Source organism: Arachis stenosperma, chromosome 2 (assembly GCF_014773155.1).
Source record: "Arachis stenosperma cultivar V10309 chromosome 2, arast.V10309.gnm1.PFL2, whole genome shotgun sequence".
In the NCBI taxonomy this organism is placed as follows: Eukaryota; Viridiplantae; Streptophyta; class Magnoliopsida; order Fabales; family Fabaceae; genus Arachis; species Arachis stenosperma.
Window position 1 is genome coordinate 103405323 of NC_080378.1, and position 18366 is coordinate 103423688.

The 18366-nt window shown below is 30.0% G+C and overlaps 2 protein-coding genes across 2 annotated transcripts; one reads left to right on the forward strand and one right to left on the reverse strand.

Annotated features, from left to right (window-relative positions):
- The first annotated feature begins 3235 nt into the window (after positions 1-3235).
- Positions 3236-4837, forward strand: LOC130963336 (protein NODULATION SIGNALING PATHWAY 2-like). The gene has a single exon (XM_057889464.1). It carries the CDS (start codon positions 3236-3238, stop codon positions 4835-4837), a length of 1602 nt encoding a protein of 533 aa, XP_057745447.1.
- A 1523-nt stretch (positions 4838-6360) lies between these two features.
- Positions 6361-10684, reverse strand: LOC130963337 (gamma-interferon-responsive lysosomal thiol protein-like). The gene is made up of 5 exons (XM_057889465.1): positions 10564-10684; positions 8637-8860; positions 7133-7294; positions 6630-6728; positions 6361-6399 (listed from the first exon to the last, which is right to left on the reverse strand). Exons 1-5 carry the CDS (start codon positions 10682-10684, stop codon positions 6361-6363), a joined length of 645 nt encoding a protein of 214 aa, XP_057745448.1.
- Between the last annotated feature and the right edge of the window lie 7682 nt (positions 10685-18366).

An 18366-nucleotide genomic window follows, 5' to 3' on the forward strand; every position in this document is an offset into this window, starting at 1 on the left:
TTTACGTTTATCTTCCTTCTTCATCTTTTTTTAATTTCTTATTTGTTTTAATTTTTGCAATTTGTTTTGTCTCCGGCACTTTGTATTTCTTTGTTTTTGTGATTTTTATTTCTTTTAGTTTTTATTGATGTTACAATTACGACATTGAAATACCTACATTTTCTTTTTAATATTAACAAAATTTGAGTAAAAAACAAGTGTTTAAATGACCACCATCCTTTATTGTGTTAGGATTAGGTTTTGTCACAATTTTCAACAACAGCTAGTATAACCGTTGCTATTTCTAAATATCACATGCAACAAAAGGAGGACAATGCCCCCAAACTTCAATTTTTTTTCCTTTATAAATTGTGTATAAATTTTAGTTTAGCCTTCTTATAAATTTTATTTTATTATTTTTCTATTGTAAAATTATTTTTTGATCTCTCCTTAAAATTCAACGTATCTCCATTCCTGACGTCACTTTGTTTTGCGATGATTCCTAGCTGTCACAATATACTAATTCTGAAATTTAAATAAAATAAATTTAGACAAAATTTTATAATAATAAATTTAAATAAATTGTTATGAACATGAGTTTAAATTTCATTAACACAGAGGGAAAAACAGAAAAAGAAAGCTTATATGAATCTTTTGTGACTATAATTTATATTCACTAATTTTGTTTTGGTTTAATTACTCTATTACATTGATTTCTACAATTTATCAAATTTTTTAATTAAACTTTTATCATAATTTGAAAATTTATAATTGAATTTTTATATTAAATAAAATATTTAAGTAAGCCCTTATTACTCGTAATTATTTAAATAATGCAATAAGTTCATAATATTCAACTTCTAAAATATTCTATAATTATTTATCTTATTACACTAAATACTAAAAAAAGATATTCTAAAAAAAATTATCTAATATGTAAAAACTAAGTTAAAACATTTTAAATAGAAAAATATGTAATTAAAAATTTAATTAAACCTCATTCTCTTGATGACATGAAGTCAATTCACTTCTCTTTATCATAAGACAAAAGTAGAACTTATGATGTAAATCTCATCACATATTGATATTATATATTTAGTGATATTCTGATAATATGACTCCATTCAAAAATATGACTCGGTCCTCATATCACCCATACGTCTAGAGTTATTAACTTATTATTAACCACCTTCACACTCAACTTTCATCCATGCAGTGTAAATCTTTATAACTATATCTTCTTGTCTTTAATTGGAAGGGAATATAATCATTATTAGTAGCGCAGTCTTAATTTCATTTTTTTAATATAACTATATAACATAATTCAAATGATTAGACACAAAAAACATATGCATAAATGTTAGCAGCTGCCTTACAAAAAAATACACAATATATACAACACTATGCTTATTTTATTTTTTTAATTTTTAACTCTATGGATTTATTTGATTTTATTACTAAATATTCAACAATAGAAAAAAAAGTTAATTTTTTTTAATATTAAAAAATTTTTGGTATAACACTTAATTATTAAATTTTATAATATTTTTTAAAATTTCGAAGGCAAGACAATATGCTCTCCGCGTATATTGACAATACGCTTTGATAATATAGGCGTATTGTTTCACTCAAATAAAAAAAATTATAAAATTAAATGACTGAGTGTTACATCAAAATTTTTTTAATATTTAAAAAAATATAAAAAAGGGGATCATTTTTTAAAAGGAAAAGTCTAGGGGTCAATAATTTTATTGAATTTTAGCCATATAACCAGCAGAAAAAAGTGAGCCATTGGATGAAATCTCACACCATCAAATCATCATTGATAACTAATTAATAGCTAACAATCACAAAAATTGCTGCCCTAGCATTGCTCTTTTCAAAATTTGTATTTGAGACACTTAATCAAAATACTCAAAGACTAAAAACTTCATGACCAATTGACCATCAGTAAAGGGTGTGGTATTTCTTGTCAAGTCAAGCGCAAATGCATGGAAAAGACATTACCTATTAATTAATCAATGAAAAAGTTTAAGAGATGATCACTTTTATAATTACACTATTAAATATAATATTACATTATTAAATAAATATTAACGATGACTAATTAATAGTTATAAATTATAAAATGTGTTGATCTCTAACATTACTGTTAATCAATTCCTTCATTAATTACTATGAATAATTGAATATGCAACAATAATAAACTAATTATATGGCACCAAAATTAAATTAAAGAAGCTGCCAAGAAAATTCTTTTGCTGGCCGCTGCCTAGGAGGAATAAGAGAGACTTATTAAGAAACTGTTGTTGAATGTGACTTGTGGATTTCAAATTCTATATAATGAAATTAAGGATAACGATAGCCACGTTAAACCAGTTTTTTTTTTTTTTTTTCATGCTTTGAGGACGAAAATCCTACAATATTCTCTTTTGTGTTGCATGATGTAACGAAAAATAAGTTGCACATAAACATATTTTACAAGTTCTTTGTTTGGTCTTTTTCTCCCTGAAAAAAACATTACATAAAGCAGATTTTGCTTATATGGATAATATGTTTAAAGTGACACATAAACAATATTGACTCGAAAAATGACTTCTATCTATGTTATTATTTAAAAATAGAGAAAGTTTAAAGCGTCAGTACTTTTATTAAAATTTAGTTAGTATTTAACTATTAAAAAAAATAAATAATTTTATATTATTAGATATAATCTTACACTATTAAAAATATTAATATTAATAATAATTAATTGATAACTACAAATGACAAAATTTATTATCCCTAACACTCTTTTTAAAATAACATATAACATATATAGTCATATTATAGTTGGTTGTTTCCATGAAAGTCATTTTGTCTACAATTTAAATTTGTTATATTGATAAATTAAAATATTTAGATATATATTTTTTGTCAATGAATAAGACAATTAAGTTTGAGTACAATGAATAAAATATTTTTAAACTAAGTTATTATTCTCTTCCAAATATTTTTAAAGTACGTTATCCTTGTGCAATTGTATCGTAGAATAAAATTTCATGTACTATTTATTTGTGTCGTAATTTTTTGCTGTGTAATTATTCGTACTCTAATGTAGGCACCGGAAGATAGGATTATGCATTTATTTTTTAATAATATTATTGGTTTGTCGTTTGTGAAATCTCATGATTTTCCTACTCTACAAATAGTCATTGATCTCCCATCATTCAAACTCCCCACCTTCAATATTATTGAATCTAATATAGAGAGCAAGATGATGCACTCTCATCATGTTCCTAAGTCCCTATGGTCATTCCTTGAAGAGAATAGCTCAACTCTTGAATTTCATCAATTTGTTGAGAACTATGGCTTCATGGTTGATAATTCACATATGGGTAATTCAGGATTCAATTTCACTAATATTAATCCTTTATTCAATATTACTTCTTCTAATGTTTCTTCTACCCCTTATTCCAATGATGATACCTTATACCATAACCCGGTTGAGGAAGAAGATTCCTTACAAACACTAATGGATTATTTTTCCATGGAATTGGACAATTCTAACCCCAATACTAATGGAAAAAACCAAAGTTACCAAGAAGAAAGTGGTGAGGGTAGCTTTTATCCTTCTTCACAAAACATGATGATTTCTAGAAGTGAAGAAGGGCAAAATGGTAATTGGAGTCCTACCACATCTTTGAATTCAGATTTGTCCTCATCAACACATCAATTTCAGCAGCTTTTCTTGCCTCAACTAGGCATGGAAATTGACAAGAGGGTGGTGCTTCCACACATGGTGGAAGCCATTGGAGAAGCTCTTGGAAAAGGTCACAAACCACAAGTTCAAGAGATCTTGAGAACCATGCGCAACAAAGCTAGCCCAATTGATGAACCATTTGAGTTCTACTTGTCCCAAGGTGGTGGTGGTGATTATCTAAAACAAGAGGCTATTAAACACTTTGAAGATTTGTTTAGAGCCTTGTACCAAGGAACCCCACATGGAAAAGTTGCAAACTTTGTTGCTAATTCATCAATTCTTGAAGCCATACCCCATGATTGTGATGTTATACATATATTTGACTTTGATTTGGTCAATGGGATTCAATGGCCTTCTATGATTGAGGCAATTGCACCCTTGAACAAAACATTGAAATTGACTTCAATCAAGAGTGATGAGGAAGGGTATGAATGTAATTTCCCTCAGTGGAACTTTGAGGAAGTTAAAAGGAGCCTCTATGAGCATGCAAGATCTTGTGGATTTTTGAAATTGAAAGTGGAGGAGAAGGGAATAGAGGAAGTGGTTATGGAGATCAAGAAAGTGAACAAAAGGGGTGGGAAAAAGGAGTTTTTTGCCTTCAATTGCATGGTGGGCCTTCCACATATGGGGAGAGAAAAGAGTAGAAAACATGTCATGGAGTTTCTAAATTTGATCCATTTTTGTGGAAATAAAAGGGCAATTTTGACTTTTGCTGATGGGGGTGCTTATGACAAGTTGGGAAAAAATGGATTTGATTTCAAGTCATTTTATGATGCAAATTTGGTTCATTACAAGGCCTTGTTGGAATCAATTGAGTCACACTTCCCATGTTCTTCAGAAGCAAGAGCTGCTATTGAGTGCTTATTTTTGGCACCTAATGTTTCTTCTCTCTCATGGTTGCAACAGTGGGAGGAGATCTCAGAGGGTTTCAATTTTCATCAAGGATTTGGATTGGATGGTTGTGGATTTAGCAAAAGAAATTTGATGGAAATTGGAGAGTTGTTGGAGGGGTGTGATGATTCATATGGGGCCAAAATTGAAGGGCAAAATGGGAATGAATTAGTGTTGCTATGGAAAGGAATCCAGCTTCTAAGGGTTTCAACATGGAGAAATTAACTCTTAATCTTAATCTTAATCTTGTCTCTAATCAAATGCCCGAAAGCACGAATTCAAAGTCATTCATGGTTTGAAAGTAATAAATTCGTACATGTGTATATTAGTCTTTTCGTACATGTATAGATTTTGTACGAGAAGATGAATCTATCATCTTTTTTAATGGTGATAGACGAATTTATCATTTTCAAATCTTGAAAGACAATTCTCTTTTGGATTTTGATTATAAACAAAATTAGGAATTTAATTACGCTTAAATAGAAGAAAAAGAGTTCACTACCTTTTGTATGTATCAATTGAATTTGCACGGGTAGTTGTTGATTTGTACAGATTCATTATGTTCGTGTATATGGAAAGAAAAATAAAATAAAGATACATTTAAGTTCAATATTTTTTTGGAGTCTAAAAATATTCCATTAAATGAAGATTTGCTATAACACGGTTGATCTTTTCTTTTCTTTTCTTTTTACCCTTCCCCAGATTCGACGTTCAATTATTTTAATTTCATTGTTCCATCTGAGATTAACTAAAACAAATGAATGAAACTATTGAATCAGAAAGGATACTCTTTTAGTCAGGAATACGAAAGGTTTTAGACTTAGGTGGCTTTATTATTAATTTTTCAGCTTATATTCAAATAAGTCTTTAAAAAATTTTGTATTTGGACGTTTTTGTTTTCCAAAATTTTTTATTAAGTTGAGATTCTTAAATTTTATAAAATAAAATATATAAATTTTTATTTTAGATAAATTTATTATTTTTATTTGGATAAATAAATTTTTAATAATATGATAAAATAACTTTATATATATCTTATTTTTATAAGAGATCTTAATATAATACACTGTTTTTGAAGACAAAAATGTTGGATGCAAAATTTGTTAGAGATGTATTTGAGTATAAACTTTTTTAACTTTTTTATTAACTTAAGTAGCTGTCTCTTTTTTTTTGGGAAATGAGGTGAAAATGAGGCCGAGAATACGGTCAAGGCCTTTGCTTTGGAGTTAGAAGATTGGCCCATTTATAACGAAGTTTGAGCCCAAAATAGGCCCATATAGAAATGTAAAATTAGGAAATTCAATTCTAAAAATGTAATCTCCATCAAAATTGAAATGTAAAATTAATACTAGAGATTAGAGAATTAACACCATTGAGTTCCTTTTTCTTTTTTTTGGCGGTGCCACAATTATTATTATTATTATTATTATTTAATCCGTTGTATAGCGTATAACATGTGGACTTTTTAGAAGGGAAAAAGAAAAGCAGCGATATATTTAATATTATTTCACTCAAATTGATTCTCCCCAAATAAGATGATAGGTGTCCACAAACATTATTTAATCTCACATTATTATGGAGTTGACACTTGACACACAACCCCTACACATTGTTAATTGGCATAACACACTGCTTGAGTTAATTTAAACTCTTCATCTGATGAGGTGGCAGCAACATGCATATCATTCTTATTGCATGCTTTCAGTTTCAAAGAATCCTTATAGGCGTTACACACGTGTCTACTCACATTAAACTGCACCAATAGGAGAAGCTTCGTTAGTTAGCCACTTCATAATAATAATAATAATATGTCAGATTAACATAGCATAAACTACCTAAACTCATATTATTTAAAAATCACCATATGAAATTGCTAATTGCTAATAAGTAACTTATTACTATATCATGATTTTCTCCTACAATTTGAGAATAGATTAGTATTATTCTATCTATTAATTGATAAATAATACTATATTAAATAATAATTAGTAAAGAGGGTTATTTTTACGATACTTACAATGTCAAATTCTAAGGGAACGTCATTGACAGTAACCCAAGGCACAAACATATGAGGTGGAACTTGTGCTTTGCTTTCTTCACCATAGCCCAAGAGTAACTGCATGGTCAAGTTTTTTGCATAGAATTCGTGAAATTATAGATTGGAACCAAAAGAATAAAAAAACTTGCAATCTGCTGGACACATTATTTAAATGATAATATATTCTTTTTGTACAAAAATTTCACCACATTATAGATATTTCATCTATTACTATTAGTAGTTATTTTAAAACAAAAATGCTATTTATACACTAAAATCAATCACTAATATATTTGTATATAAATATATATTTTATTTAATTTATTTTTAATATAAATTTATATTTAATATGTATATAATATTAGTTACTAATTTTAGTGACTAATTAAGTTTATATAGTGCACACTTAGCATAGTTAATTTAAAATATATAATCAAATTTCAAATGCTAGTATGAATAATGCAGGTGCAAAATTAACTGACCTTATTTCCACGTCCAGATTCATAGCAATCCTTAATGGGGTTTGAATCTAACTTGAGTTCCTCACAACATGAGTTCCATAATGATTTTAATTCATCATCATCATCATCACTTTTCTTTAGCACACCAACCTCAACACATTTGATAAAAGCGAAGCTTTTTTCCTGCCTCATGTTCAAACTCACACACTTTTAGAGGTATCACATGATTATTTATTGGTGAACAGTAAATTACATATGCTCCAAAAGTGTACTATTATGGTATTTAATAATTTTGAAAAGTATTTGCAAATTTTATATGCCTTTAGCAAATTATTCATTGTAAAATATTTAAGTAATACTGCAATGATTATATGCGATACAATTCATGGTCAGAAAAATTATATTTCACACATAATATCTTAAAAGTCAAAATTGAGCTCATGTATATCTGCCTTAAATACTTCCTCTATTCCATTTCATCTGTCATGTTGGTTATATATATATAGTTATTAAAAAACATGAATGATGAAACATAATCTAAAGATAATATTACTAAACAATCCTCAATGAATAAAAAATAAAATAAAATAATTTGTAAAACAAGAAATAATTTAAAGTGATAATAATAAGAAAAAATAAAAAATAAAAATAACATTACTGAAAAATCTAAAACACATATATAATAATACAAAAAAAAAAGACCTTACCAATGGCCATTCGTGGAGGGCACATGCTTCTATGGTATTCAAGTAGCATTCATTTGGACCATGCTATAAAGTATAAACCAAACAAAATTTAAAAGAAGAAGAAATAAAGTTAGATATCTAATGCGAGAAGCATGCATGCACGGCCAACGTTTTTTAAAAAGTTAGATATCTAGATAAAACATGAGAATAATTATTCTAGTTCAAATTAAAATATTTATTATTTTAAGAATTTAATTAAAAAACCAACGTTTTTCAACAAATATCAACTATTTTTTTAATTATAAATTTTAAATCTTATTTTTTAAACGTTAAATTTTATATTTAAATTCTCAAAAAATAATAAATATTATTAAAAAAAAAAGAGAAACAGTAGTACGTACATAGTTCTATTATATGTCATGGTTACAATATACATGATATTTAAAAAGTATTACTAAAATTAAAATAATATTTTTAATATTTAAAATTATTTTTTAATTGAAAATTAAAAATAAAAAATCCTTTAAAAATATAAAAAACTAATTCCCGCACGACAAATTACACCGGTTCACAAACTGTTAGAATGTGATTTTGTGACGGTTTATAACTAAACTGTTGCTATTGTTAAAATAAAGGTGGAAACTCAGGTGCAGTCGACTTCACGTGAAATTGATAATGGAGAATCGTTAGATGATTTGACTGATTTGACTAAATTTTCATCTAACGATTCTCAACTATCAACTTCACATAAAGTCGACTGCACTTGAGTTTTTACCTAAAATAAATCGCCGCAATTTGGCGCTTTTGCTATAGTGTATATATAGGCAAGGAAATGGAACCTGGCATTGGACGGTTTGATTTTGATCAATGTGAGCATTGCCAAAGGGCAACAAATGAAGGTTGACAATGGACATTAATTCTGAATTGTTATACAGATTTCCAAGGTCGCTCTTTATGTAACGGGCGCACCCTTCACAAAGACTTTGGTAATTCAAAGTAACATTCACCTTTGAATCCTCTGCTTGGTCCAACACACGACAATAACATGGATTATTATTAAGTACTATGATCATGAAAATCATAGGAATAACGAGAAAAAGGAACTCAAATGAACTTCGTGAACTCATTATTATTATTAGTATTTTCTATGCGTTTTATGGATATGTGAGTGATTATTCTCTTGAAGCTAATGTGTTTGTATATATAGAGGGCATTGGTGATTATTTGAATAAGTGATGCGTCACTAGCTTTGTCCTAACATCTTGTAAGAACAATAAAACCAAATCAACTTTATCAAGCAGATAAATAGAATGATCCTTTTTTCTTATTTTTGTTTTTTTACAACTAAATTATATACCCAACAAATTAAAGCTAACCCGTGAGGACTTTAAAATGTGTATAGTAGTTCTTGAAATAAAATCCCTTTAAATTTACCTTTATGTATGTAGAATGATACCTACCACACTTTAAATACATGACGCATATTTATATTGGCATGGTAGAATGGAAGGGAAACCTGATGATTATTAACGAGGAATATCTAGCTTGCCTATCATTAAAATTATTTCTCATCAAATTTTAAACGGATACAAAAATATATAAATAATTATATTTTTTGAAAGGTATCAGATCCGGAGGTAGATTTTAGAGAAAAAAAAGAGTAGAGAGAAAAGTTGCAGCTGAATGGAGAATGAATTGAATCTCATTGTGTAAAAAACTTGAACAGCAAGTTACAGAGAGGAAAGTGCATTTATAGATAGTTGGAACCTTCTAGCATATGGACTAACTAACTCAACAACCTAACAGCTAGTACTTGGCTGTAACTGATTGAAAACTAACTGATATATACTTCTAGGAGCTTCTATAAGTACAACTCAGCAGTAAGCATAGAAAACAGAAAAAATTGAATAACTGAAAAACTAGAAATAGAAAGAGGGGCTGGCTGGGATCTCGCTGGGCTTGATGGCTTCTAGTTTCACATGACCTCTAACATTATCTCTAGTTTCCTTTTCTTCTGCTTTCTAAAAGAAAGCACTGTCACCTTAGATCATCTCTAGGTTCCTTTTTCGTTCTGCTGCTGCTGATCTTGATTAGTGCTGTTGGTTTTCTTGGTAATTGCTTGTTGGTCATTAATGTTGAGCTTGTCTCGAAGATTAATGAAAGCTTCTGAGGGTATGGCTTTGGTGAGAATATCTGCTACTTGTATAGCTCCTGGGATGTGGCTCACTTGGATTTACTTGTTGTTAACATGATTTCTGACAAAGTGGAGGTCTATTTCGAAATGCATGGACTTGGAGTGAAGGATAGGGTTTGCTGCTAGGAGCACAACACTCAAATTGTCACAATAAATCACTGGTGCTTCAGGGGTAGGCAACTTCAACTCAATCATCAAGTTTCTTATCCAGACTAGCTCAGCCACAGTGTCTAACACACTTCTGTACTCAGCTTCAGTGTTAGACCTGGCCACAACTGTTTGCTTTCTAGAGGCCCAGGAGACTAGGTTGGAGCCAAGGAATACACAATAACCACTAGTTGATTTTTCTGTCATTTGGGTCCCCAGCCCAGTCAGAGTCACTATAGGCAACAATCTTCATAGCTGTACTCTGATCAATGTCTCTCTTCATGTGTAGGTCATAGCTAGTAGTGCCACTTAAGTATCTCAGCACTCATTTCACCATTCTCTAGTGAGAGTCCAGTGGAGACTGAACAAATTGTGCCAATTTGTTAACACAATAACAAATTTCAGGCCTTGTGATGGTTAGGTACTGTAAACTTCCAATGACAGATCTGTATAAACCTGGATCATTGAATCACGCTCCCCCAAGAGCTGTGATCTTGGTTGTGGAAGGGAGTGGAGTGTGACAAGTTGCACAGCCTGCCATACCATCTTTCTTCAAGAGCTCGCCAATGTACTTCTGTTGTGTAAGAACTAAGCCTCCATCATTTGTTTTGGTTACTTGTATCCCTAGAAAATAGTTCAGATCTCCTAGGTCTTTGAGGGCAAACTTTGAATTTAGCTGCTATATCACTTCCTTAACAGCCTCAGCTGATTCACCAGTTACAATTATATCATCTACATATACAAGGATGTAGGTTTTGACATTGTCATCATTTCGAATGAACACTGCTACATCTGATTTTGTGGCTGTGAATCTAAGTTTTTTGAGGCTATTAGCAAGCTTATAATACCACTCTCTTGGAGCCTGTTTCAGTCCATAGAGAGCTTTGATGAGCTTACACGCTATTGAAGGATCTCCTTGTTCATAGCCTTGAGGCTGTTTTATGTACACTTTCTTAACTAGATCACCATGTAGAAAGGCATTGTTAACATCTAGCTCCTAATTGTCCATGACCTTGATAGAGCAATTGACAATAGCACTCTTATAGAAATAGGCTTCACCACTGGACTATAGGTTTCTGAGAAATTAGATCCTGGCTTCTGAGCAAACCCCTGAACAACTAGTCTTGCTTTATACTTTTGCAGGGAGCCATCTGTATTGTACTTGATTCTAAAGACCCATTTGCTTCCAATGACATCTCTGTTTGGGGGAAGTTTGACCAGCTCCCAGGTTTTGTTCTTGATCAATGCTTCATATTCAAGATCCATTACTGCCTTCTATTCAAGTACCTTGAGAGCATCTTTGACACTTCTTGGTTCAACACTTGCCAAAAAGAGTTTTGGTTTAACAATCCCCAGCTTTGCCTCTGGTTATCATAGGGTGAATGTTCTGTGTAGCTATTGTGGAGTTTGGTTCAGGTTCACAACTAAGGAGGACAATTTCAATGTCATTAATAGGGATGGGGACTGGTGTTGATGACTCTGCTATAGGAACTTGTTGGCTATGATGGTTGGGTGAAGGGTTTAGTGATTGGAGGGTGCTGTCATCTACAGATTCTTGTTGATTGCTTGAGGACTGATTTTGACAGGAGGGATGACTACCTTCAGGTGAGTTTGGTGACAACTTTGGTAACATTGGAATTGTAGGCAATGAGAGCTCATTTATTGAGGATTCTTGGTTAGCTTTGATAGTACTTTGCTTGAAAGGGAACTGATCTTCGAAGAACACCACATTAGGAGTTAGTATGACTTTGTCTTGTTGAGTGAGGTACTTGTACCATTTATGTACTGCTCCATAGCCAATAAAGGTGCAGGGAGAGAATCTGAAGTCTAATTTGTGCTTGCTATATGGTTTTTGGTGTGAAAAACATAGGCAACCAAACACACATAGGTTTTCATAGGAAGGCTTTCTTCCAAATAGCTTCTCTGCAAGGGATACATTATCTAGAACTGGTGTTGGAAGGATATTAATAAGCTTTGTAGCAGTGCAAAAAGCTTCTCCCCAGAATTTGATAGGCATGGAGGCTCCAGCTAGAAGGGTAAGTCCCATCTCTACAACATGTCTGTACTTTCTCTCTGCTGATCCATTTTGCTAATGGACATGTGGGCAGGAGAATCGGTGCAGCACTCCCTTTTCCTGCAATGTCTTTGATAGGCTAATGTACTCAGTAGCATTGTCACTTTGCAACATCTTGAATTTAGTGTTTAGTTGCAATTCAGCTATTTGTTAGAAATTTTCAAAAACTGTTTTCAATTGAGCTCTAGATTTGATTAAATAAAGCAAGGTATATTTAGAGAAAGCATCAATAAAATTGACAAAATACCAATTTTCATTACGATCTGACATAGGAACAAGTCCCCAAATATCTGAATATACAAGTTCCAAAGGGTGTTTATACAAGGTTTGTGAAGAAGGGAATGGTAGTTGGTGGAATTTTTCAATACAACAAGATGAGCAGTTTATTTTCTCAGAAAAGGCAGCAATATTACAAGCTTTCAAAACTTTAGAGACAGCTAAATGGTTGGCATGGCCTAATCTAACATGCCATATTACAAATTCATTTTTGTTTCTCACAGAAGAGGCATAGGCAGCTGAAATTATTTTTAGGTTGTGTAGATTGGTAAATCTATAGAGACCTTTGTTTACAGTGCCTTGAAGCACCACTTCTCTTGTCTCTTTAGCCTTTATACAACACCTATCATCATAGAATTCAAAGAAAATTTGATTGTCACAGCATAACTGATGCACACTCATCAGGCATACATAATCGTTTTCTTAAGTGCAATAACCTAGAGTTCAAATCAGTTTTGAAACACAAATTTCCAACAAAAGAAATCTGCAAACCTGTGCCATTGCCGATTACAACTTCCTCTTTGCCACAGTACTCTTCTTTCTCTATCAGGTTCTTTGCAACATGTGTCATATGGTGTGTTGCCCCTGAATCAGGATACCAGCTGGGATCTTGCACTATTGTTGGTGTTGTTGTCATGTTGCAGAAGTTTGCCTCAGGTTGAGACACTTGATTGTTGCTGTTGTTGTAGGCTTCTCTTCCATAATCCTCCTCCTCATATTGATCTTCACTATACCTATACCAACAGGTTCTTGCAGTGTGGCCAATTTTGTTGCATATTTGACACTGTGGCCTACTACTATTTTTCCTTGAATTGTACATTCTTTGGCCTCTACTTTATTGACCTCTTTCATTTGCAAACTGTCTATCTTCATTACTGAACTATCCACTATTTGTTCCTTCTTGCATCTGTCTTCCTTCAGAATAACTCCTACCTCCTCTGAATGATCGACCTCCTCTTCCTCTGAATCCACCTCTGAAGCCTCTCCTTGCTTGATAGTTCTAATCATAGTTTTTGAACTGTGCTATATTGACTTGCATAAAAGCCTCAGGTTTTCAAAACTTTGCAAGCATGCTCTCATGAGCAAGCAGTAATGCCTCTAACTCTGCCACTGTAATGCTTTCATATCTAGCAAGCACTGACGTATATACTGAAGAGTATTTCTCAGTTAAACCATGCAAGATTGCATTAACATGATCACTTTCTTTTACCAATTCACCTACAGATGCCAGCGCATCAATCGTGCTTTTGATCATCAGAACATATTCAGTTACAGATCCTCCAATTTGAAGAGTGCTAAGCTTATTTTTCAACTGCATCACCTTAGCTTTGATCTGTGAGGAGAATTGATCTTCCAATCTTTTCCATACTTGATGTGTATACACGCAGCCTACCATTCTTGTGGTGAAAGGTTTGCTCATCGAAGCCAATAATCAAGATTTAAGGAGTGAATCTTGTTGTTTCTATTGTTGATAAGTTGGATTGATTGTTGTGTTCGTGCCATTCTCCGAAGCTATGAATTGCTGAGGAATTCCTCTCCCTGTGATGTGACTTAGCATATCATTTCCTTCTATAGTTGCGATTGCTTGATCCTTCCACTGCAAGAAGTTGTCCTCATCCAGTTTTATGGAAATTGGTGTTGCAACGAAATTTTGTGCCATTGTTGATTGAACAGCTCCTGGTTACTTGTGGTGTGTTGAATGCTGTGAAGCCAATGGCTCTAATACCATGAAAGGTATCAGACCCCAGAGGCAGATTTCAGAAAAAGAAGAAGAGTAGAGAGAAAGGTTGCAACTGAATGGAGATTGAATTGAATCTCATTGTGCAAAAAACTTGAACACAAGTTACAGAGGGAAAAGTGCATTTATAGACAGTTGGAACTTTCTAACATATGGACTAACTAACTCAACAACCTAACAGTTAGCACCTGGCTATAACTGACTAAAAACTAACTGACACATACTTCTATGAATTTCTACAAGTACAACTCAGCAATAAGCACAGAAAATAGAAAAAATTGAATAATTGAAAAACTAGAAATAGAAAGAGGGGCTGGCTGGGCTTGATGACTTCTAGCTTCACATGACCTCTAACATTTTTAATATATTTCTTTACATAAGAGCAAGTTTAATAATTTTTTATGTAGACTTCTTTTTTTATTTATCTTATGTTAAATTTTTTTAACAAAAATTGAATTCTAAATTTTTTATGATAAAAAACCTGATATTATATTATAAAATTATTTTTTTAAAAACTTAAATTTATAAAAAACTATAAAAATAATTATATCTTTAACGTTTTAAGATAATCCTCTTATTTATTTTAAAAGAATGGTTCCATAAGTTCCAACTCTATGTATTGTCATGCATTAGTTTAATTTACCATGTGTCAATGAAGAATTTCTTTTAAAAATATAATAGATCGTCTTAATCTAAAAGTTCAATTTAAGGAGGCTAAAGAGATTTTTGAGTTGTGAACAGAAATCTAAATACTACTTCTTTCTTATACAATTTATTTTAAGATTCGTTGCCAATTTAATATATTTAATAATTAATAAGTTGTTCAATATTTATAGAATTATGACTAATTATATATCATACCCTTTAAAGTTGTAAATATGGCCCATATAATTATTATATTTGTACAAATTAGGGAACAAAATCAACCAAAACCTTCTATTTTTAACTTTATTTAGTGAGATGAGCAAAATTTAATTATTATTTGTTGACGTGCCTATTTATTTTACTGCAATATTTATTATATATAAAAACATTAATTGCATATATTAAATAACATATTATAAGCACATACCTTGTCAATTTACATTTTTATTAAATGAATATACATAATTTATATTTATGATAATTAATTTATATTATAATAACAAAAGTATATTTTTTATTTATTATGTAACATCTATATATATACACACATAATTTTCATAATTAATATATTTTTACAATTAATATTATGTAATTCTAAACTCTATTTTATTATATATTTTAAATTATTTCACATAAGTACTAATAAATCATGATTTAAAATATTTTAATTTTTTTAAGACATTATACATTTAAATCAACGTATAATTTTTTAAATCACCGTCTTTGATTGATAATTTAAAAATTTATTTCATATTTTTCAAAGTGAAATGATTTATTCTGATTTACATATATTTTCAAATTTTACTATAATTATTAATAAATTTAAAAAAAATGTCAAATACTTTAATTAATTTATTTAATTAATAAATTTACTCATAACATTTATAAGTTCATACACATAACATCCATATATAGTTAGGTAAGGTACACATAATATCTAAAATTTCATATTAATAACATCCATAATTTCATACTCATAATATTCATAATTTTATACATATAATATCCATAATTAATAAATTTTTACAATTAATATTACTAAATTTTAGACTATGTGTTTTGTTATATATTTAAAATTATCTTACATATATGCTAAAGGGTCATAATTTTAATATTTTTTATTTACTATTCATACGTATGATTATTTATTGATTTTAATATAATGAGTTAATAATTATATTTTTAAAATTTTATTTTTTAATTTTTATTTATATTTTATATTTTATTTTCTATTTTTTTTATAATAGTCTATCTTTTAACATATATATTTTTATACATATAATATTGATAATTTTATATACATGATATTCATAATTAATAAATTGGTGCTAATTTATTATGTATTTATTATTTTATTTTACAGATTATAAACCAATAATTTTTTATGTTTATAATTTTCAATAAATAGAAACCGATTAAATTTAAGATGCTTTTATTTATTATGAAATGTGTTGAGGTGATTTGAGATTTTTCAAAAGTAAAAAATATAAAAATTTAAAATTTTTATTTAGGAGAAAAAAATCATAAATACATGTAATAATAATGAAAAAAAAATTTTGAAATTTGATTCACATTAAATAGAAAAAGATAATTAATTATAAAAAATTAATTATGTCAATTAAATTAAAAAAATAATTTACAGTTTATACTCTTTTATAAACACAAATATTATTAATTATATATCTTTATTTATTGTCATAATATTTTAACTGCCTAGCATTATTCTTCTAGATATTATAACATCATAAATTTACGCACGCTATACATTTACATATACAATATTTAAAGATTTTCATCTACTGCTTAGACTTGTTAAGTTTTGAATCGGGTACACTATACTCCTTTTGGTCTTGTGATAAAATATTAAATATTTTCGTATTAAAAATATTATTTTAAACCCAGACAAGACTTCAAGGTGGTTTTTTTTATTTGTATCGTGCTTCAAAGTTTTTTTTTTTAACTTGAAGCTTCAAAGTTTAAACTTTAAACAATAAAAGGAAAAGATGTATAATAACCTTGGGATTAGTAGTTAATTTACTGATTCGTTTAAGTGTCAAAATTCAGATTATATTTTATGTATGTAGTAATTCATTGGTTAATAATAAATTTTTAAATAAAATTTCGATCTACAACGAATTAGTCTTTAATCTTTTAAATTAAAGAAAACTGTAGGACATAAAAAACTGAAAAGATGTATAAAATTTTTGGTCTAATAAAAAACAAAAGATGCCAATGAACAAAAAGGCACACAAACCAAGACAAAAGAAAAAAGAGAACATATAAGGAATGTTTATGGGACGGGTGAAACCAGATTTGATGTGATCTAGATCCAACCCGAAATATATATCGGGTCTATTTGTTAGACCTGAACTCGACTCTAAACTCGATAAAACTTATACAGTTTCGCGCCACGATTATATTGGGTAAAAACCAGGTGAAAATCGAGCCGTCAACATTATATTACTTTAATACCTTCTTGTAAGCTAGCATGTGAAAATATTCAAATTTTCAAGACTCCAACCATTATTTGACATGGTAAAATTCACTTAAAAAATATAACAAAAACCAACCATTCTTTAAAATTAAAGTATAACCACAATCAATACTAATATTGTCTAATAACACCAAATATTTAAACCAATACAAATAACATAATATTATGCATTAGTCTAAAGTTTTATGCATTTTAAACATAAAACATTAACTAATAGTCTTATAATGACTAATAACACAAAATATTAAGGTTTACAATACTTAAATTTCACATAAGAATAGCCATCATCTATCACTAATAACATAAAATATTAATTGTGTATGATGACTGGGTCACCGGGACGAATTCGGGTGACGCGAACCATAACTCGGACCCGACCTAAAATAATGACCGGGTCTATTTTTGAGACCCTTACCCGATCATAGACCCGGTAAAATCACATCAAATTAGCCCCTAAAATATTCGGAACAAGGCTGGATTTTCGGGTCGAATCGGGGGCATGAACACCCCTAATATATGTATGAATGTCCATATAGCTATAAAAAATAATGAATCTCAAAGTTTTAAAAAATTAGCCGTTGAAATTCTTTCCGTACATCAATAACAGCAATAGACCGCCATTTGCAACCTTCAGCCACCATGGATGGCGCTGGGCACCATTTGAAGGGAAGCAAGAAGAAAGTGCGTAAAGATGAAGAAGGATTTTCTGGAACCTAGCTGCTTATACCAAGAAAGGAATACTGGATGGTTAATGATACCCCATTAGAAGGAGGTCTAGAGAAGATAAAAACTATTACTCATATGGTCAAAGAGGGTCTTATCCGAAATAAATGGAAGGAGAAGGTCTAAAAAAAAAAGATCTGAGGATAAGATTGATGAAGAAAAAAAAAGAGTAGAGGACAAACTTCAGAAAATGCAAAAAACGAAAATGCAGCTACACCCCAAAAGGAATTAGAGTGGAGATCAGAGATGAGGGTCTCTACAATCTTATCATTAATGAG

Coding starts and splice junctions, on each gene's coding strand:
- LOC130963336 (XM_057889464.1), top strand. CDS start 3,236: ATGATGCACTCTCATCATGTTCCTAAGTCCCTATGGTCATTCCTTGAA.
- LOC130963337 (XM_057889465.1), bottom strand. CDS start 10,684: ATGGTATGGCAGGCTGTGCAACTTGTCACACTCCACTCCCTTCCACAA. Junction 8,861..10,563: donor TCTGTCATTGGAAGTTTACA/GTACCTAACCAT, acceptor TCATGATCATAG/TACTTAATAATAATCCATGT. Junction 6,729..7,132: donor AATCTGGACGTGGAAATAAG/GTCAGTTAATTT, acceptor TTGACCATGCAG/TTACTCTTGGGCTATGGTGA.